The sequence below is a fragment of the Phocoena phocoena genome, chromosome 18 (genome assembly GCF_963924675.1).
Source record: "Phocoena phocoena chromosome 18, mPhoPho1.1, whole genome shotgun sequence".
NCBI classification, from domain to species: domain Eukaryota; kingdom Metazoa; phylum Chordata; class Mammalia; order Artiodactyla; family Phocoenidae; genus Phocoena; species Phocoena phocoena.
The window spans coordinates 79,852,736-79,873,327 of NC_089236.1; the positions used below are offsets into that span (position 1 = coordinate 79,852,736).

Consider the following 20,592-nt stretch of genomic DNA (forward strand, 5'->3'; position numbering starts at 1 on the left):
TGGAGCCCGGCTGAGCGTCAGAGCCCTGGGACGACGCGCCTTCAGGGCGGGTCACTTGTGCAGCCCGGGAGAGCCCTACAGATGAGCCACGTGGAGCAGAAGCCGGGAGCACACCGCACACTTCTGAGCCAACTGGGACAGTTGGTCTGGCAGCTGGAGCAGCTGACGCGGGGGGGCACAGATGGGAGGCCTCGGCGGGGGGGCGGGGTGTGTGTGTGTCTCTCCACGTCCCACAGTGGCTCTTCTCCGCGCAAAGGGCATGCGCCTTTGCAGCGATGAGCAACTACAGTCCGTGACGTTTCCTTCTTTAGTAAGTTCTGCACAGACAGAGGAGACGCGCACACTCTGAAAAAACAGCTATGACACCTGGGAAATTTAAATCAAAGTAAATTCAGCTTGTAAAAAGAAGCATTAAGTTAACCCAGCATTTGGATCACACAGAATGTTCAAATTTAACATAAAAAGACGTATCCCAGAAGATACGGTAAAGAATACACCTTTTTGTATCAATTCAGATCACCTTTTTTTACAGAAAGAGTTAAAAGATGCCTTCGTGAAGAACACTCACGAGGAGTAAACAGAAGCTGCCTCGGAGACCGCGCCCCTCGCGTGAGCGTCACCAGCACCCCAGGGCCAGCGGAGATGGCTGCGCTTTCTGGGAAGGGGATGCCAGGCCTCTGTGAGGTGCATATCCGTCAGCCGTGATGGCAGAGACACCGAGGTCTCAGCCTCCCCCGGGAAAGACCCGAGAGACTCCAGCAGCGGAGGACGAGTTCTCAGCAGCATACGAACCAGGATGGCCCGGCTCCCTGTCCCCGGGGCCGGGGGCGGGGTCAGCACACCGTGGACAGCGGGGGGAACGGGTTCTGCTTGCTGACAACCAGCTTCTGGTGCTGGTGCGAGATGTAGCCTTTAATGTGACCCTGTGGGAGAAGAGCAGAGGCGGCGTGTTTCTGGGCCTGGGTCTCGTCAAGCCTGCGGGGGTGAAGGACCTGGCGCTGTGGCACAAGTATCCCCCCACCCAGTCACCGTGCAGTCAGCTCCCTGGGAGGACGAGTGAACACGCACAGGAGAGAACAGAGAAATACGTGCCGTGTGCATCCACCCCGCCCGCACAGAGCCCTCTGGGAACAAGGAAGGCATCAGAGCTCCCAGCGAAGGCGGGGCCCGGGGGAGGCGCGACCACACACCATGTAGATCAGGTTGGCCAGGATGCACTGGACCTCGGCGATGTCCACGTCCTCCACCTGCATGAACTTCAAGGCAACCAGGAACGCATCCAGAGACAGCTGGTGCGTCTTGAGTAACAGGTACCTGCAAGAGGGACAGAGCTCACGCTCATCAGGGACGGGATGTGAGGACGAAGTCAGCAGGAGAAACATCTGCTGAGAAACCTCTGTTCAAGAGGAACAAAGCATCTCCCACCGCCGGATACACGTGAAAAATAAGGGCTTTTAATTCTGACTTTCCAATTTTAAAAAGCCACTAGTACAAATATACTTTACGTTTACTGGCTATTTGCTTGAATCTCAGAGGCACGTGTTCTCACATTTTAACATCCTTATAACCGAGAAGCACCTTACGACGGACAATGTCTCAGGTGTGATGAACTGCGGTCCTTGCTGATTTTGATATATTCCTCGCAGCCAGAAAAAGTCTGACTTTAACTGAAGTTTAACTGAGATCCTGCTGGGACCAGGCCTCAGAGAAGAGTCAACTTCCAGAGTGACACGGAAGAAAAGAACAACCTCCTGACGGACAGGGGTGGTGGGGAGGGTCAGCGGGTCACCAACGGAGGACATGGGCAACGGGTCCCACGCTCTCCGGCACGATGGGAAACGCCTGGTTCTCAGGGCCGGCGCTAAAACGTCTGCTACAAGGTCTCCACCGCAACCCGAGCTGTTCCTCCCGCAAGGGCGGGCAGACCTCTGCTCCCCTGCCTGCGCAGCCGTAGCGCCCGGGCCCAGGGCAGTGCGCGGGCCGCGGAAGGCGGATTTTACCCCCGGGATGAAAAGGATGGACTCCGCTTACACTTTCTTAAAGAGGTTCCTGTAGGTGATGATCTTCAGCTTCTCGAGGATGAGGAAGATGCCGCACCGGATGAAGAAGGCCTCGTGCTTGGCCAGAGCCTCGTTCAGGAGGAGGAGGTTGCCCTCGCTGGGCGGCGGGACAGACGCACAGACACAGTCAGAACAACGTCCGGGACGAGAGCGCGTCGAAACGCCGTTCGTTCCGTCACAACACGAGGACGTGTGTGCTGATCTCACCCTCTACGAGGTCTCAAATGGAAAAGGAAAAATACTCTACCTCACAGCCTCGGTCACCTCCGCAAACTGCATGAGATGGTACTTCCTCAGGAGCTCGATGGTTGGCATGTGACCCTAAGGGTAAAGTTCCAGAATAAGAACCCTTGCACTTTTAACCAAATTGTCTGATAAAACTCTTGTCAAGGAAAAACTTGCAACCTGCGTTTCTTAGGCTTTCTTCCTAAGTCACTGAACGAGAACTGAAAGCATCCTAGTCTACTGGGGAAAAAAAACCAAACCATCGCTGGTCTGGAAATCAGGAAACCTAGCCAAAACAGGGTTTTGTCGTCAGTGGCGTCTGACCTCGATCTCGACCTTCTCATGCCTGTGTCATAGGAGGCGGGTGACACCTGAAGCAGACACCTAGGCTACAATTCAGGAATTCAGAGACAGCTTCTGGAAGAACCGGCTGCAAAATCCGAAACTGGTTGTTCCCGTGAAGCCGGATTAGCAGTGGGGAGGGAGGCGCGACACTGTCTCTTTCCCACTACAAGTCGCCCTGAACTAGCTAAGTATGTGGTGTTGTTTTGATAATTTAAAAGAATTTTTAAATGGGAGGAAAGGAAGCTCTATCTATTACTTGGAGGATGTTTTAGTCAAATAACTTGCTAGCTATTTGTCATTTCTTTACAAATATCAAAAATAATTTTCAGTGACCAAGTGAGATACCTACAGACAGGCTGGAATGACCTTTTTCTTTCTTCGTTAATCCATTTCTATAAATTTAGACTTTTTAGGGGAAACAAAAATAATACACACTTATTTTACGTGTCTTATATATGTTAAACTTTTGAGTTAGGGAACTTCAAGAGAAAGGAAACACAGGCAAGCCTTTCCAGAAGGATCTGGAAGCGCCAGTCACGGAAAGAGTAGTCCGGGTCACACCCAAGGCTCATTCCTCCTCAATTTTGGGGTGTGCTCATGGGCAGCTCAGACTGTGACCCATCACACACCACTGGCCGCGCCGTAAGACATCTGCCCACTTCTCGTAGCCAACAGGACCCGTGAGAGCTGCTGAGATCACTTACCAGGAGCATCTTCACAGGAAGGAGATAAATGAGGACCATCCTTTTGTTCTTCTGGCTCAAACGGTGGCAGTGCTCAAAAGCAAAGGACAGGTACTCCTCAGCTGCAGAATGAGACACAGACATGGTCCCCACGGTCCCCCACCCTGTGCCTGATGCTACCACCCACCCTTACATGAAGGCCCAAAAGGTTTCAGGAACTGCAAATATCTACCGTCAATATTAACAAATTATTTCCTGCTGTGTTAGGTATTCAAAAATACCACACAGTGCATATTCAGAGGAAAAGCACAGCAATACCTTCAGAGACGTCAGCTGAGAGCACAGGTGACCCCTGAACAAGGCAGTCCGAGCTGTGCGGGTCTACCTGTACACGGGTACTTGCAACGGTAAACACTACGTTACCACGTGGTCTGTGGCTGGCTGATCCGTGGATGTGGAGGAACCGTGGGCACAGGGCTGACTGTGAGTCACACGGGGCTTAACCCCCTCGTTGTTCAGGGGTAAGGTGTAATTCAAAAGCTTCTCTTCTTGGACTTCCCCCGTGGTGCTGTGGTTAAGAATCCGCCTGCCAACGCAGGGGACAGGGGTTCGAGCCCTGGTCCAGGAAGATCCCACATGCCGCGGAGCATTTCAGCCCGTGCACCACAACTACTGAGCCCCCGAGCCACAACTACTGAGCCTGCACTCTAGAGCCCGTGCTCTGCAACAAGAGAAGCCACCGCAATAAGAAGCCCGCGCACCGCAGGGAAGAGTAGACCCTGCTCGCTGCAGCTAGAGAAAGCTCGCGCACAGCAACGAAGACCCAACGTGGCCAAAAAATAAATAAATAGATAAATAAATTTATTTTAAAGAAGTAAAAATTAAAGTTTATCTTCTTATGCTTGATATTTAAAGGAAAAGAAAAAGATGGGGGAACTAACCAAGAAAAGCCCTCTTTCGAAAGCTGTCGATGTATAAAGATTTCATGAAAGAAAATGAAAAGTTGGTCTACACGACCCTACAGAGTAAAAAAACAGAGCACTTATTATGAGAGAGCTGTTATTGTGATTATTATTATTTGTAGTTCACGGGCCTCTCACTGCTGTGGCCTCTCCCGCTGCGGAGCACAGTCTCCGGACGCGCAGGCTCAGCGGCCATGGCTCACAGGCCCAGCCGCTCCGCGGCTTGTGGGATCCTCCTGGACCGGGGCACGAACCCGTGTCCCCTGCATCGGCAGGCGGACTCTCAACCACTGTGCCGCCGGGGAAGCCCGAGAGCTGTTATTTTTGTTATCGGAGCATCCATGGCCGTTGACACACGGAGAGGAGGTGCTCCTTACATCCGGTGTGTTGCCTGAAGTCACATGGCTTCACGTGCAAATAATTGTCAGAGAAGTGAGTTTAGAAAGTCTGGTCTGAGGACGAGAGAAGAATCATAAAGGACCACCACATGCCAGCTACTCCAAAAGCTCAGAAAGAAAAAACGTGGCTTCCCGTTCTTGAGAAAGCTAATGACACGAGCCACATAACGTGATTTCACGAAAGCGCAGCTCTGACGCGGCACCGATCCGCCACGCACAGCCACAAGCACCGAAGATGGCACCTGCGCAAAGGCTCGTCCACCGCGGCTGCAGCTGAGCTACGCGCTGCCCCATCTCCACGTCCTGGGCCAACGGGACCAGCAGAGGCCATAGGGAAACACCAACTGTAGCCTGCGCTGGAACACCGGTGCCCAGAAAAGGACATGCTGGCACCCGTCTCAGAGACCTGGCGTGGAGTGAGGAACTTCACGTGGGACTTTCCCTTGTGGAACCAACTTAGTGTCAAAAATAAACACAGCTGGGATGCAGCCAACACCCACGGTCTACCTTCAGCAGTAACAGGAGGCAGGGACCACGTCCCCGGAACCCAGCCCCAGCTGCTCAGAAGCAGTGACACACCTTGCTTGAAGTCGCTGTCGAACATGGCCTTCCGCCCCACGTAGTACCTGTACGTCACCCTCTGTGCAGTGCTGTAGTCGTCCTTCAGGTTTGAGCTGTCGATGGCTCGGATGAGCGGTTTACACAAATGGAGCTTGTTGATCTATAACGAGTAACAATCTACCCTGAACAGTATTTTAAATAAATAGGCAGAACCAACATAAACTTCTGGTTACGAAGTACACGCCTCCTTGCGGTGGGATTCACATCATCAAAAGCGAAGCCTTGATGCTAACACCGCACCGCAGCTGCACGGCCTGACCACGCCCACCGCGGAGGGCCCACCCGCACAGGGGCCGGGCTGGCGCCCCTCGCCTGGCCGTCCCTGCACCGACACTGGTGTGAGGCGCTGGCACCTCACCTCCCCTGGAGCCGAGTGCGCGCCTCGCCGGGCGGAGGCTAAAGAGGACCACGGGCGTGAAGCGCTGACAGCAGCCCTCGCGCCGGGCAGCCCCTGGGCGCACACCAGCTCCCAGGATTATGTGCGCAGTGGGGGGTGAGGGGGGGAAACCGCTTGCCCGGGAGGCTGGCTGACAGTGAATAGAAGGGCTGTCTGGGAAGACAGGCGGAAGGCAGACCCAACAAAGAGACGCAGCGCTCTGACAGCATTTACCTTAAAATAGATCTTGAATAACTGATTCACCAGAAACAGCATGCCCCACTTCTTGGAGTCCTCTATGCCCGCACGGCTACGGGGAGAACGGTTATGTTAACGCTGCCCGGGAAGTAAAGATGTCACGTGTCAACCGCAAAATCAGCTTCCGCAACAAATGAGCGTCTTTAGAGTCCCACGGCTCGAGACAGGTGCACAGAAGACTACAACGCCACAAAAGAAGACGTCTTCTCTAACACCGTGGGAACTCGGGGGATACAGCGCCTTGCCACAGCAGACGAAAACCGCTCAGTTTGCAGCGATGTTGTGTAAAAGCTGACTGCGATAAAGCGCTTGGGGAAAAGGAAAAAGTACCTTCTCTTATCGTCACAGCCACCGAAACACACGGCGACACAGAGGGACCTCGGAAAGCGTGAGACCCAGAGCGCAGGCCACGTGGGCCCAGAAGTGCTAAATGTGTGCGGCAGCATAAGAGGTGGTTCTGTTCTCTTATTTCCTTATGAGACAGTGGACTATTTGAAGCAAAAGCTAACAGCGATCGTGGGGTCAAGGCCAGCGCCCAGCAGGGCGGGCAGGGCGGCGGGGCGCTCACGTGTCGCTGGCGCAGACGCGGAAGCAGCTCATCAACAGCTCGGCCGCCTTCTCCAGCATGTCCCCAACTTTGCTCTTCCCTTTCTTTACCAGCTGCTGATCTGCCTGATAGAAGATAAAAACCTTCACTTTTCATCTCCTCTAGACACCTCGGTTAAACAGAAGATCACGGCACAGCTAGAAGCAAAAACGCACAGCGGAGGGTCGTCCCCAAAGGTTCTGGCGAGACCATCTAGCCTGTGCTACTACGTTTACAAAACGGAAGCGTCTACAGCGTGTTCCAGCCCTTCCACAAATCAAATCGCTCTTCAACCAATTCAAGCCAGTAAGTCGCTCACGGACTCCCCGAGCCTGCGCGACCTGTGCCACGCGCTGCTAACTAGCCTTTTCTTACTTTGCCGCGAAGCCCCATCTCCCACGCGCGTGACGTTCGCACGGACGGTGCAGAGGACGGCAATGGACAGGACCGGCGCCTGCCCGGCGGCCCCAACCGAACTTGCAGCCACTCTGTCCTGAACCTCGCGCACCCGCATCCTCCCATCAACCAACCAATACAGCTAACTTCACTTCAGAGGGTCAGTGAGGATGCAGTCAATATTAACACTATTAGTAAGTCTTAGGCCTTGAATACATGTATTTTTAGTGTTCTTTGCCATGAAGCGGGAAGTCCGCCTACAGCACGTCTGTTTTTAAGGAAAAGCACTGGGGCCACTGTCGAGGCCTCAAGCTGGACCGTGGAACAAACAACCTCAAAGCCTGGCCAGCCAGCATGGGCCACTGGCCAGCGCGGGGCTCTGGAAAGTGAACGAAGCAAGCCTGTCACTCCCAGGCAAACACTGACTGTTATCTGCTGCCGATGACATCTGCACTTTCAAGAAAAGCTTAGAACTTTGGGAAACTTGTATTGACCACCAAGAGCCTGGCGGCCTTCCACTGCTTCACGACTCCTCTGAGGAGGTCACTGGAGGTATTAACAAACGTAGAGTTTTCCTGGTTTTTGTTTTTTCACGTAATGAAGTACGTCCACATTTGGAACGTCTGGGTAACTCAGTGAACCAGAACTCTCCAAACGATCACTGTACAACGTTACAAAATCCTACAGGGGTGAAAGAGCCATTCACCGTGCAGGACACACCAGTGGGTTTGGATGTAGCAGGAAACGGTCACTGCTACGCTTCAGAGGCCACACTGCAATGAACCTTAAGAACTACTCTTGTAGTTCTAAAAGGTGTAGCTCAGAGAAGGGCACCTACGACCACCTGAAAGGCTACTAGAACAGTCCTCCCACTTCCACGTACATCTACGTGAGGCCACACTTCTTCGTCTGTTCAACCAAAACAAGGTGCCGCACAGAGTGAGTTCAGAAGCAGACCTAAGAATCTGAGCGGCTTCCCTTGAGCCACACGTTAGAGATCAAAACGGATAAAAATGCCACTTTTTTGTACATTTTGTTCACTTTGAAAATATATGTATTTTTAATTTAGAAAGTCAATTATGTTACCACATCAAAGGTTTATTATTTTAGGTGAACAGTATTAAAAATTTTCCCAGGTAAAATTTCTAATACAATAAGTACTGATATAACCCACATGAACAGACGCTTCTGGGGGTCCTCAATAATTTCTATGTAAGTTATTGTATTTTTCAGTTCTAAAATTTCCATTTGGTGCTGCTTTATATCTTGCATTTCTTTGCTGAGATGTCTCCACCTGCTTCAAGCACGTTCGCACCTGCTCCCAGGGTTTTATGGCGGCGGGGGTGGAATCGCCATCCCATCCTCGGTGTCGGGTGCTTGGTGACTATCTCCCCCATTCAGAGTCTCAAAGGCCAAGAGTCCCGATTCCTGGTGTGACAAGGGGCTCTCGATTATATCCTGGATGCCCGGGGTGTCACAAGACTGTGGCTCTCCTTGTTCCAGCCAGGCCTGCGCTCACACCAGCCACCCACTGCGGACAGGGCTGGGCCTGCAGGCCAGGGCGGAGGCAGCTGGGATGCTCCCCGCCCAGAGGTGGGATGCAGGGGAGGGAGCCGCGTCGTCTCTGCCTACTGTCAGTGTCCCCGGGTGCCGGACCGGACCAGGACGCCCAGGAGGTGAGAAGGAAACAAACGCAGGGAACTCACTGCTCTGCCCCTTCTTCTCTCCACCTCTCAGAGCCACGCTGGCCTTAAAACTCCCAGCAGGAGGGAGAGAAACACGCGCCTACCGTGTCTTGTCCAGAACCAGAAGTTATGGATAGTTTTTAAAACCGCAAAGGGGTGTCAGGACCAAAAAGTTAAGAACCGCTGCTCCCAAAATGGCTGATGCTGACCCCAAGGGGAAATCGACTCATAAAATCCTCCTTGTTCCAGAGAACCCTCAGCACTCCCTGAATCTACACCAGGGACGGGACGGGGCGCATCTCCACAGCTGGCGAGAGCACAGGCCCTCACGCGCGAGCCAAGCCACCCCCATGCTCTTTCGCCACACCACATTCACCAACCCAACGTGTTCCTCAAAATTTGTGGAAAGATGATATGAAATTAAGCAACACATAGATAACGAGTTTGGGTTTAAAAGAACAGTGACAGAAACTGAACTTACATTATTGGCAAATATTCGAAGGTCAAGTGCCACTGCATACATGACAGGCAGAGCCCTACGGGGCAAAAACAAGTACGTTTGAAGACGCTCTGAGGTCAGAGGTTCCATTACCAGAGGTGGGGAGGCCAGGGCTACGATCCAGAAAGGGGGTCGCCAGCCCACGCCCAGGGGCTGCTATGCTTTCCCTCGCCCTCCTCCCGGGCAGGTGGCAGCCCCTCCCCATCTGCACGAGTCCCGGGGAGTCGAGGGGCTCAGCCCTGGCAGCACCCTCCCCCTACGCTGGGACAGGAAGTCTCCTTCCCCTCAGCCCCTACCACCAGCCAACAGCTCCATTAAAACAAGACGTGGTTCACAACGCTCTCCTAACAGGGTCCAAGGTATGCAACAGACCAAAGTCACAAAACGACTTTTCAAAATCTAGCTGGCAGTGTTAATTTTATGTGTAAGAGAGATCTTCACTTAAAAAGGGTTTTGTTTTGGTTTTTTTTAGTAAAAGGTATTTGCAAGCCTTCAGTTATCTTAGTATAAACAGAATTTCAGTATTTACCCAGATTTTTAATAAATCATAAAATAGTTTACCAAGGAATTTAAAATAACGCAGTTATTATGTATTCCATCATCCTAAATGAACTGTAACTGATCTACATCTTTTATCCAAGTTTAAAACCCAAAGTAAGTTCAAAATTGACAGTTAAAGGGAAAAAATAATATTTAATAAATATCTGGGGGCATGGAATGGCTGAAATACTTCATATTTACAGAAAAACACTGCAAATAATCTGGCTGACCTGCCATTTAAGTTTACACTGACTATTAAAACTCCATTATCTGTGTTGATATTACCACGTCAACACACAACATTAAATACCAACACAGAAAACACAATTAAAACTTCTGCTTTTAAAAAAGAAAAAAGCCATTTGCTAATTTCCAGCTGTTTCTGTTTGTACTTACCAGTTTTCTTCTTTGTGGGCCTGAAATGCCCGTAGGAATGATGTAGTATATTAAGGAAGGTCCGACAGAAAAAGTTCAAGTCATGCTACAATTGAAAGACTCAAGAACAACAAGGGTTCTAAACTGTAAGGGCTACAGCTCACCGCTTAAAAGATTAGGTATCACAGCAGCAGGGTCTTGAAGGGAAAAAATACATGAGCCACATCACAAACATCTGAGTATCATTAGGTATACGTAAACACATTTATTTCATACATACTTTCCCCAAAGTAAGAAAAAGACTGTTATAAGATTTTTTAAACTGGCTTATTTGGCTTCTCTGAGCTCAGATGATCACAACTTATATATAATGTGCTTTAGAATCTGTGGTATAAAGTTTATTTCACTGATTACAGAATTCTTGAATTCAGAGGAGACTTGGCTGGTCAGTAACCAATTCTCTTCCGTGTATATTAAGCAAGATGGTTAAAAAATTAGCAGCTAAAGGGAATTCCCTGGAGGTCCAGTGGTTAGGACTCAGCACCTTCACCGCCAGGTTCCACAAGCTGTGCGGCTCGGCAAAAAAAAAAAAAAAAAAAAGTCCGGAGATACATATAAACAGTACTAGAATACTCACTGACCAGGGCCTTAGCCATAAGATATCACTTAAATGACTTAAATCAGAATTGGCTTGATTAAGGCCCTCAGTGACCACAATTCAATGATGTTGTGTGTTGCGTCCACTCTTCCATCTGTGCCCGGATCTGGAAGTTCTTCTATTTCTCCAAGGGGACTAACCCATCCCTGTAACTATACTGAATGTTGGAAAGGCAACAAAGTATTATTCTTCACAACAGAATTAAATAAAATCCTTAATCATAACCAGTGTTCTTCCCCACCATGTAGGTGACTGGACAGTCTGAAGGCCAGGCTACATTTAAGGACCTGAGTGGAAGGGCTAAGCGAGCTTCTCCTGCTTTCTAACTAAAGGCGGGACTAAAACTGGCCTGACGTTTCAGGATCTTAGCCCCCAAGTAACCCGCTGTACCTGTTAGACACTGAACAGTAACGCCCACGACAAAAGATATTGGACAATGACGGTCTGGCACTTGTACGCCTCTATGAAGTCGTGGTTCCCCACCGCGTACGTGCACCTGGAAAGGAAGTGGTGGGCACTGAGGGCGGAGGGGCAGCAAGCGTGCGCACTCGCTGAGTGCTGGCACGGACCACGCGGACCGCACTGCTCGCTCCCAGCACAAACGCTGCGCTCTCAACTGACCCAGCAGATTACAAGGAGGCTCACGAGAGACCACCGGGCACAGCAGGAAATCCCACGCTACATGCTGGGCCTGTTCTTTCAAGTCCCAGAAGGAGAAGCCCAGCTGCAGAGGTGCCACTAACAACACGCAAATGGCCCTTCTCGGGCATCAATGGGCAAGGACACTCTACCCAGACGCCCGGCTGCCAGTGTCACCATCAGTCAGTCCGTCCCCAAACCTGGCGCCTCGTCGCATGCTGCGCAGAGCTAGGAAGTTGCCACAAGAAACACAGCGGCACTCCAACTTTTCCAGAGATCTCAGGGGCCCCGCAGGTCTGCCCCACCCTGCCCCCAGACCCCAGCCCGCTCAGGACGCCGGAGAAGAGGGCAGGCAGGAGGACAACCAAATCCCACACACTGTAACACCTGGAGCTTGCCTGGATCGAGGCTTTAGAGGTGAAAACAGTAGACATGACATGTAAATAAAAAGCAGAATTTCATCTGCTCTGCTCTGCTCCAGTTTCTTCCCCAGTAAGGTCAAGAGGTTAAAAACCAGGCGTTTCCATGAAAAACGCAAGTCGACAGTGGGCGTCACAGCCTGCTGCACAAAAGACCAACGCGGCCAGTAGGACGGATACCAAATGCTTTTCAGAGCGTTACACAGAAGACACACACACACACACAAAAGACCAACGCGGCCAGTAGGACGGATACCAAACGCTTTTCAGAGCGTTACACAGAAGACACACACACACACACACACACACACACACACACACACCAAAAAAAGACCAACGCGGCCAGTAGGACGGATACCAAACGCTTTTCAGAGCGTTACACAGAAGACACACACACACACAAAAGACCAACGCGGCCAGTAGGACGGATACCAAACGCTTTTCAGAGCGTTACACAGAAGACACACACACACACACACACACACACACACAAAACCACCACGCGGCCAGTAGGATGGATGCCAAATGCTTTTCAGAGCATAACACAGAAGACACACACACACACACACACACACACACAAAAGACCACCACGCGGCCAGTAGGATGAGTACCAAATGCTTTTCAGAGCGTTACACAGAAGACACACACACATCCACGATTACCATTTCATGTTAACTTTTCAAAACATATGTGGTCCCTGAATAAAACATTTACTAAAATTTGAAAGTATTTCATTTTTTTAAAAGTATTTTAAACTTCACAAGATTTTCATAGGTGTTACCAAAGTGAAATTACAAACACACTTATCTACTTTTTCAAAGGAAAATTGTCACTGCTTCAAGCATAAAATGTTAAATAAAACCCCTAGAGTGAGTTCAGCAATTTTCAGATTTGCTTGTTTTTCTTCCTCACTCATGGATTACCTTAAATGAGCTGCAAACATTTCGTCATAAGGGGGTTCCAAAACTTGTTGACACTTCTCTTCTGGAGAGGCCATCTAAATGATCGTAAGAAAAATAGTAAAAATAAAATTAACTGGGACAGAAAGAATGCAACATGTAGGAAGAGATTTAGACAAACCTTTGTTTCAAAAGAATTTACACTTTACAGCTGACAGTAACTCTTCACACTTTAGCACTTCAAAAAAAAAGGTTCATTTCTTCCACACATATTTATCAAGCACGACCTCCGTACAGGGCAGGAGATGAACACAATTCGCTTTGTCTACCACAGGCCAGGAAGTACTCTAGGCATGTTCATGTACCTCTTAATCTGTTTATTAAGCAGCTACTATGTGCCTCGTGTGAGGTCAAAGGAGCTGGAGACAGTGCCTGGGGGAAAGGGGGTCGGGCGGCCAGCAATCGCTCCTGCCCACTTCCTGCTGACAGGACTGCCCACTCGGGGTCCTGGGAGACAGCAGACATTCACCTCGAACTTGCCCTCGCCTCCCAGTGGCCAAATTCTGGATAACACAAGCATCGCGGTGGATTATGCAGTGCACTGAATTTAAAAGAAAAGGACTCAGTGAATCCACACTGATACAGCTCTATAAATGAGAGAGGGAGAATGACAGCATGGGAAAGATCACCACCCTACAGTCCCTGACGAAACAACCAGGCAGACAACGGGCCCAGCGAGGCAGCTGTCACGTGGAAGGACGTGGAGTTTTGGAGCGAAGGAATCAGCCTCAGGTCACAAATGGGCGAGCAGACGTGTATCAGGGACAACCTGCCAGCAAGCTGAACCCGAGTCCCATCAGGACCCCGAGCACTTTATTTTTTTTTAATTTAATTTAATTTAATTTAATCTATCTATCGATCTATCTTTGGCTGCGTTGGGTCTTCGTTGCTGCACGCGGGCTTTCTCTAGTTGTGGCGAGTGGGGGCTCCTCTTTGTTGTGGCACGTGGGCTTCTCACTGCAGTGGCTTCTCTTGCTGCGGAGCACAGGCTCTAGGCATGTGGGCTTCAGTAGTTGTGGCGCACGGGCTCTAGGGCACAGACTCCGTAGTTGCGCACAGGCTTCATTGCTCCGCGGCATGTGGGATCTTCCCGGACCAGGGCTCGAACCCGTGTCCCCTGCATTGGCAGGCGGACTCTTAACCACTGCGCCACCAGGGAAGCCCAGGGCACTTCCTTTCGAAAGAACGATTTAGGTCCCTGATAGGACACTCCAACAGTGTAACGGCCATCCGCGAGGAAATGGGCATTACAACATATCCACAATATATTCCACAGAATCTATGGCTTGGACAGCATTCATCATCTGAATCGCGAACGCTTATAGTTCAGGGCTTCCCTGGTGGCACAGTGGTTGAGAATCTGCCTGCTAATGCAGGGGACACGGGTTCGAGCCCTGGTTTGGGAAGATCCCACATGCCGCGGAGCAACTAGGCCCGTGAGCCACAACTACTGAGCCTGTGCTCCTCAACAAGAGAGGCCGTGACAGTGAGAGGCCCGCGCACCGCGATGAAGAGTGGCCCCCGCTCTCCGCAACTGGAGAAAGCCCTCGCACAGAAACAAAGACCCAACACAGCCAAAAATAAATAAATAAATTTATTTATTTAAAAAAAAAAAAGAAGAATGCTTATATTTTAGAGCAGGGGCTGGCAGATGCTCACGTAAACGGCCAGCCAGGAAATGCTGCAGGCGCTGCAAGGCCCACGTGCCTCTGCGGCAGCCAGCGCGCAACGCAAGCGGCCGTGTGCCAACAAAACCGCACTGGCAGCAACAGGACACGGTTTGGGGCTCCAGGGAGAGCCAGGCCTGGGCAGAGCCCGAGCCCCACTGCCTGTCCGCTGGATGACCTTGGATGACCTGGCCCCACTACTGCACTTCTCTGAACCCCAGAAAGTCGTGTGGGAATCAAATGCAGGAAAACGAGCACAGATCTCAGGACAGGCTCTGAGACACAGTGCTCAATTAATGCTCAATAAATGAAGTGGAATTAGATAAATCGTGAAGGAACTTGGCAATTTTCAAACAAGAGTGGCAACATTAGTTTCCTTCCTACTCAAAGTCTAAACTTTTCTTAGGAAGGTGGTGACCCTGTCACCCTCTCAGACACCTGTGTGCGTGGTCCCACCACCTACCTGAAGCCGTGGGTTGGCAACATGAGGGTGCTTGAAAGACACCAGCTCTGCAAGGGATGACCCGTCTCTGGTGTCAATTGCTTCATAGACCTGAAGCGTTTGGAAAGAGAAGAGCTAAGTGGAAAATAAAACACTGTGTCCTAGTGGAACCTAGACAGCACACTACACACCCCTAAACTTCACTTTCCCTACTCTGAAAGGAGTCAAAATATAACAGTCAGTACTCTCCTTAGCCAGCAAATAATCACTGCGTTTGAAGATGAGATCTCCTGGAGGCAAACAGGTGACTTACCGTTAAAAACAATGAAAAAGCAGAATAAACCATCAGTTTATTATTTGCTTATTAATGAAGGTGAAGTATTCAATTTTACTCAGTCATACTGAGAAACCTTTGAAAATCCACTTATACAGCTTACGAAGAAGAAAAAAGATCTTGAAAATCACATATGTCCAAAATTCAAAGCACTTCCACTCAACCTAAATTTAAAATAAAAATGGGAAGGCGATGACCAAATAAATGTCACAGTCACACAATAGGGTGCCTGGGTGTTGTGAAAGAGAATCAAATAGATCTACTTGTAATAACATGGAAAAGTGTCCACAACATACTTACTGTTAATTCCAAAAAAATTAGTTGCAGAAAAACTGCGTAACTTGATCTTGGAGAAAAAGAAAAACTAAGTATTGATATGACGTGTAAGCACAGGAGGAAGTGCGGGGCCCCAGGCCGCACCAGCTGACGCCTGGCCAGTGCAGTGGGAGCCAGCGGGGTCGAGGAGACTTTTACTTTATATATTTCTATACTGGAGGCCTGCGTTGCAGCAGAAATTTTGTAATTAGAAAACCAAATGATATTTTAAACTTATATTTAGCAAAAAATGACATAAAAATCCTAACCATGTAAGTGAAGACAAAGCCAAGCATAAAGCTGCACGTACTACAGCATCATTTATGCACAGAAAGTTAGGTGTGGAAAATATATGCAGGGGCGACATAAGAGGACACACGAATGCACACCCATGACGGGTGCTCACATCACCGCCCACCGGCAGGGTGAACACTGAAAGGCCAACCGCCCTGAGCGCTGCTGAGAACACAAAGCAACTGGAAGCCCAGCCACCGCTGGTGGGAGGGCGAAGGGGTGCAGCTGCCTGTGGAAACGGCGAGGCATGCGACCCTCCCACCCGGTGACCCGGCGGCCAGGAGGCACGGAGGCCCACGCGGCCTGGACACCTCCAGGACCCAGCTCCTCGTCAGTTGCAGTCAGCATCGACTGGGGAAGTTTCACCACCATCTCTAAGGCAGTTCACAAAATAAAGAATTTGCCACTTGACTACTCAACAAAGTACATATGCACTTACATTCTGAGCCAGCAATCCCACTTCTGGGGATTCACCTTACAACGAGGAACAAGATATTCGTGCAGGCTTACTTGCTGATGTATTATCATGAGTAATCACAAAATACACAAAATCAGTGCCCCTGCCTCCGAGAAGCTGATAAAGCCCACGACGTTCCCGTCACAGGGGGTGTGACGGAAAACAGGAGGCTGGCGACAGACTATGGGCAAGTCTGAAAGAACTGATGCACTGCTCAGCGACATGAGAATCGCAGGCAGGCCAGTCACCCGCTCCGGTCACCGTTAATGTGTCACGCCCCAGAACCTTTGGCCCTTTCACTTAACACCCGCACTGGACCCTGCAGCCGGACCCCAGGTCAGCCTGTTGAGCGGTCCCTGTGGGCCTGGACCAGGGACTGCAGACCTCACCAAGTGAAGCTCACTAGCTCTGCGCGCTCCCAGGGGAAATTCTCTTCCCAGGATGCTGCTGGTCACCGTGCATTCTGCAGGTTCCGAGCTGGTCCACAGGGGGATCATCTACTCACGAACTCGTGATTCCTTAAAAATACATTTTCTAGCTCCAGCCACTGCAAAGGCATAGAGTTAATGGCTCCCCAGTAGCAATGGGCACACCTAGCACTCAGGTTTGTTTTCTAAATTCTATTCCCCACTAAAAGGAACCAGAGCTCCCTGGGGAAAGGGCAAGTCCAGCACTGGGACAGGGAAAGAACTAGGTGAGCCTGGAGTATATATTATTGTACCAGAAAGCAAGGCCAGGCTCAAAAAGGGACAGACATGTCAGAGAGCCACAGAATGGGGACACATGTATAACGGATTCACTTCGTTATACAGTAGAAACTAACCCACAACTGTAAAGCAATTATACTCCAATAAAGACGTTAAAAAAAAAGCCACAGAAACCAGTTTGAATGGACCCTCAGTGGCCAAATCTGGGACAATTTGAGCTTCAAAAAGAATAATAACATTCTCACTATTGGTCCTGGATTATAACTAGGTATTATAACTAGGTATTAAAAGTAATCTATAATGATACTTTCAAAAAGAGGGGCATAGAGGAAAGCATTGTTTAACTGATGAAATACTAGCTAGTAAATGTAGAAAGAACAATAGGAAATCACCACTTGGCAACCACTAACGTATAACGTAATAACTGACTTGGGAAAACCATTTTGTGAGGGTGTAGAGAACAGGACGCTCAGTGGTTTTCAGGGTCCGTCCAACAGCCTACAGGTTCATCGCAATGCAAAAATGTACCTCAACAGTGGAGTGATCTGATGGGCAGACGCCTCTTTAACCAAGTGGTGCTGTCAGCATCCCCAGTGCTGGGAGAGGCCACGGGAAACCCACACTAGCCGACTGAAGCCGAATCTGATCACCAGGAACAGCCACATAACGGCAGCTGGTGAGGCATTTACACGTGTGGCCGTGGGCCTGGACATGTAAACAAGGTCACGTGTCATAAAAGCCCCCTTCCCCAAGAGGCAAGAGGACTCTTCTAGAAGACTAAAGGGCAAAGCACCCCAATGCCATGTGATCTGACTGGACGCTGGGTTTCAAAAAAGAGGTTCCAAAGAAGATTGGGGGTGGGGGGGTGGGGATTAAACTATGGCTTCTACATTGGAAAATACTGATGTTCAGGCTGATGTTCAGTTTCTCGGATGCACCAAAGGCGCTGCAGTTACACAGCGGACGGCCTGGGTCTCAGGCGCACGCTCAGGAAGGTGAAGGCCACGGGATCGCTGGGAAGAAGCGCACGGGCCCGGAGGGAAGGACGAGCGAGCACGGTGGGTACACGCCCGGGTGAGGGGTACACACCTCTCCATTCTATGCTTTCAACTTTTCTGTAGGTTTGAAATTTTTCAGGAAAAAAGTTGGAGGAAAAAAATTTTAATGTAGACACAGCTTTTAAAAAGTAACCTGCCGTGTGAAATAAGAGTTTGTGTAACGGACAAAAGAATGAAATAAAACACACTAAAAAAAATAATACCAGCCCTCAGAGAGATACTAGAAGTGACGGAGAGATCCACCTCGGGAAGAAGCATGCAAACTGATCTTTTTCTAAGGAGAACAACAAATCTTTAAAGTAAAATACATGGGGAAATGTAAGGTAAATTAATTCAAAAAGAAACCTAATGGAATGCCTGCGAAAACTCGAGTGCTGAGCGGAAAGGGGGTGTCGCCGCGGGCCGGTTGTTCAGAGACAGCCCTCCTGGGCCCTTGTGCTGGGGGTCCCACACTACAAGACTTGGACCACTGGCTCTTTCACTAGGGCCGTTACTCAGGGCTGTTCATGTGACGAGTTACCTTGAGAAATGAGATAATGTCTCCCCCATCCCAACCCTAGACAAAAACCAGACTTGCTTACTGCCTGTACTGCCTGCTACAGAACAGGTAGATTCCCCAGGTTCTGTCTCTCTCAGGTACATGTGCAGCCACCCTTCTGGGCCTGTCACACCGTCTATGGGACTTCGGGCCCAGGGAGCCACACAGAGTAACAAGGTCCCTGGTCTCTGACCCAGGAATCGCATGTGTTCTGCCAGCATCCAAGAAGCTAACAAGACACCTCATGGGCTACTGAGGGTAAAATCAAATCCCAGACCCAACAGCTAGTGGAAGTTATCACAGAGACCACGGGAAATGAACGACAGGCGACTTGTCCACAGGTGGCTGCTGGCCGAGGATGTTGCAAAGGTGAGAAATGAGTCCAAGCCGACAGGGTCACTGAGATTCAAGCAACAATAAACTTTGGAAGCTGAGGAATAGGCAGGTTCTGAGTCGGACAGGAAATGGCTGAAGCTTGGGCTGACAGAGGTAGTGAGCTTGGTGTCACAGCACGGACTCTGGGGCCAGGACTCCCAGTCTGAATGTGCCACTTACTAGCCCAGTGACCTTGGAAAGTCACTTAACATCCTCTGTAAAATGCGGCTTGCCATGGACCAACCTCCTAGGAAAACAGTGACAATGATGAGCTGCCGTGTACACAGCGCCTGGTTCTCGGTAAGCCTTCACCAAGCACTCATCATGCCTGTTCTTCTCATAGCCACCCCGCTGTTCCGTGGGGTGGGACAGAGAAGACAGACAATTAAAGGAGATTCTCAGAGTGCTCCTCTGGGAAGGCAGGGAACAGGACCGAGCGGTAGTCTGGAGAAACAGAGGCATAGGAAACTGAGACAGACAGACCAGCACGAGTTCTAACTCACTGCTCACTAGAACGTGGAGGTCCGATCACTGGTATATCACTCGGCCTCACACCCCTCCACCTGCCTGCATCTATCCAGCCCACAAACTGTACTTCACACTGCGTGGCTCAGACACTGTTCAAGGCACACATGGTGCCCCTCCCCCCAAACCCTGGGATTAGGTGTGGGCAAGACAACTGTAAGAGACTTAGAAATATACAAAAGATACAAGTATATAGAAGATAAAAGTCATAAGAAAGCATAAAATTCTGGAGAGACTCTATATTCACATTGGTTCTCAAATGTCTACGTACTTGTTCAACTTTAAATAAAAACTGATACTGAAAAATGTTAACTCTGCAAAGATAAGGCCAAGGTGGACTTATCCTTAAAGCAAAGGTCTTAGGCGTCCTTCAGAAGACTGCAAACGAATGTATATTTGTAAGCTTTAAGATTAAAGCATGTATCTGTTTTTTCATGATTCCCGTTTTAACCAACTCAACTAACCAAACAACTAATGGTTCCAATCTTGTTAGACTATATTCAACTGCCAACTAGATATCTTGGCCTGCTTGTCAACAGACGCCTCCAACTTGACACGTCCAAGACTACATTTGTCTTTCCCTCTAAATCTGTCCTGCTCATCTGTTGCCCAACTAAAAAACTAGGAATCGTTCTTGCCTCCTCCCCGTTCCCCAGCCGCACATCCTCATTCAGCAAAGCCCTGGTGAAGTCCCCTTCAGAAATTCTAAAAAGCCCACTCGCCCTTTCCTTATCCCTATTACCACGGTTCTAGTTCTGCGAATTAGCACAGCTCAGAGGAAAGACTACAAGCCTTGAATCCATAAATACCTATGTTTGCGCTGTGCTGCTGCGTTCACAGGCTGTATGGACAAAACCCTGAGAGCCACACTTCCCAAAGGATGTAAGCAGCGGATCGCTAACACAGACCGGCTCGCAGCCGGACCACTTGCTCTGTCCCCCCGTTACTTCCACCACTTTGTCCCCCCTCCCCACACACCCCTAAACTGAGAGCGCGGCCAGGAGCTCCAGCGCAGCTGGTGGACAGAGTCGCCCGGGATCCAGCTCTGGCCCGCAGGCCAAGACAGCGGGAGGACAGCTGGCAGGATGCCCGTTGGCCGAGGAAAGTTACCTGCTGCAGGTACTGGTTGATGGTGATGTGCGCCATGGCCGCTACCGCCGCCGCCCCGCGGAGCTGCGCGCCCCGTCGCCGCCGT

At 50.1% G+C, this 20,592-nt stretch overlaps 1 protein-coding gene across 3 annotated transcripts; it reads right to left on the reverse strand.

Moving 5' to 3' along the window:
- Positions 1-810: 810 nt before the first annotated feature.
- Positions 811-20,543, reverse strand: PCID2 (PCI domain containing 2). Of its 3 annotated transcripts, none has more exons than XM_065895869.1 (14): positions 20,508-20,543; positions 14,816-14,905; positions 12,650-12,723; positions 11,098-11,163; positions 10,031-10,072; positions 9,077-9,131; positions 6,497-6,600; positions 5,905-5,980; positions 5,253-5,394; positions 3,335-3,435; positions 2,308-2,381; positions 2,032-2,157; positions 1,191-1,314; positions 811-923 (listed from the first exon to the last, which is right to left on the reverse strand). In XM_065895869.1, exons 1-14 carry the CDS (start codon positions 20,541-20,543, stop codon positions 834-836), a joined length of 1,200 nt encoding a protein of 399 aa, XP_065751941.1. In that variant the 3' UTR covers positions 811-833. The 3 variants fall into 3 exon arrangements, with proteins under 3 accessions (XP_065751941.1, XP_065751942.1, XP_065751943.1); XM_065895871.1 differs by having other exon boundaries at positions 913-923; positions 1,187-1,314; XM_065895870.1 differs by lacking the exon at positions 10,031-10,072 and having other exon boundaries at positions 834-923; positions 9,077-9,102; positions 11,096-11,163.
- Between the last annotated feature and the right edge of the window lie 49 nt (positions 20,544-20,592).

Bases quoted from the DNA above. Each gene is read 5' to 3' on its own strand.
- PCID2 (XM_065895869.1), bottom strand. From the start codon at position 20,543: ATGGCGCACATCACCATCAACCAGTACCTGCAGCAG. The intron at 12,724-14,815 runs GTAGGTGGTGGG...ACGATCATTTAG, and splicing joins TTGCCAACCCACGGCTTCAG to ATGGCCTCTCCAGAAGAGAA. The intron at 3,436-5,252 runs GTGTGTCACTGC...CTCATTCTGCAG, and splicing joins CGACAGCGACTTCAAGCAAG to CTGAGGAGTACCTGTCCTTT.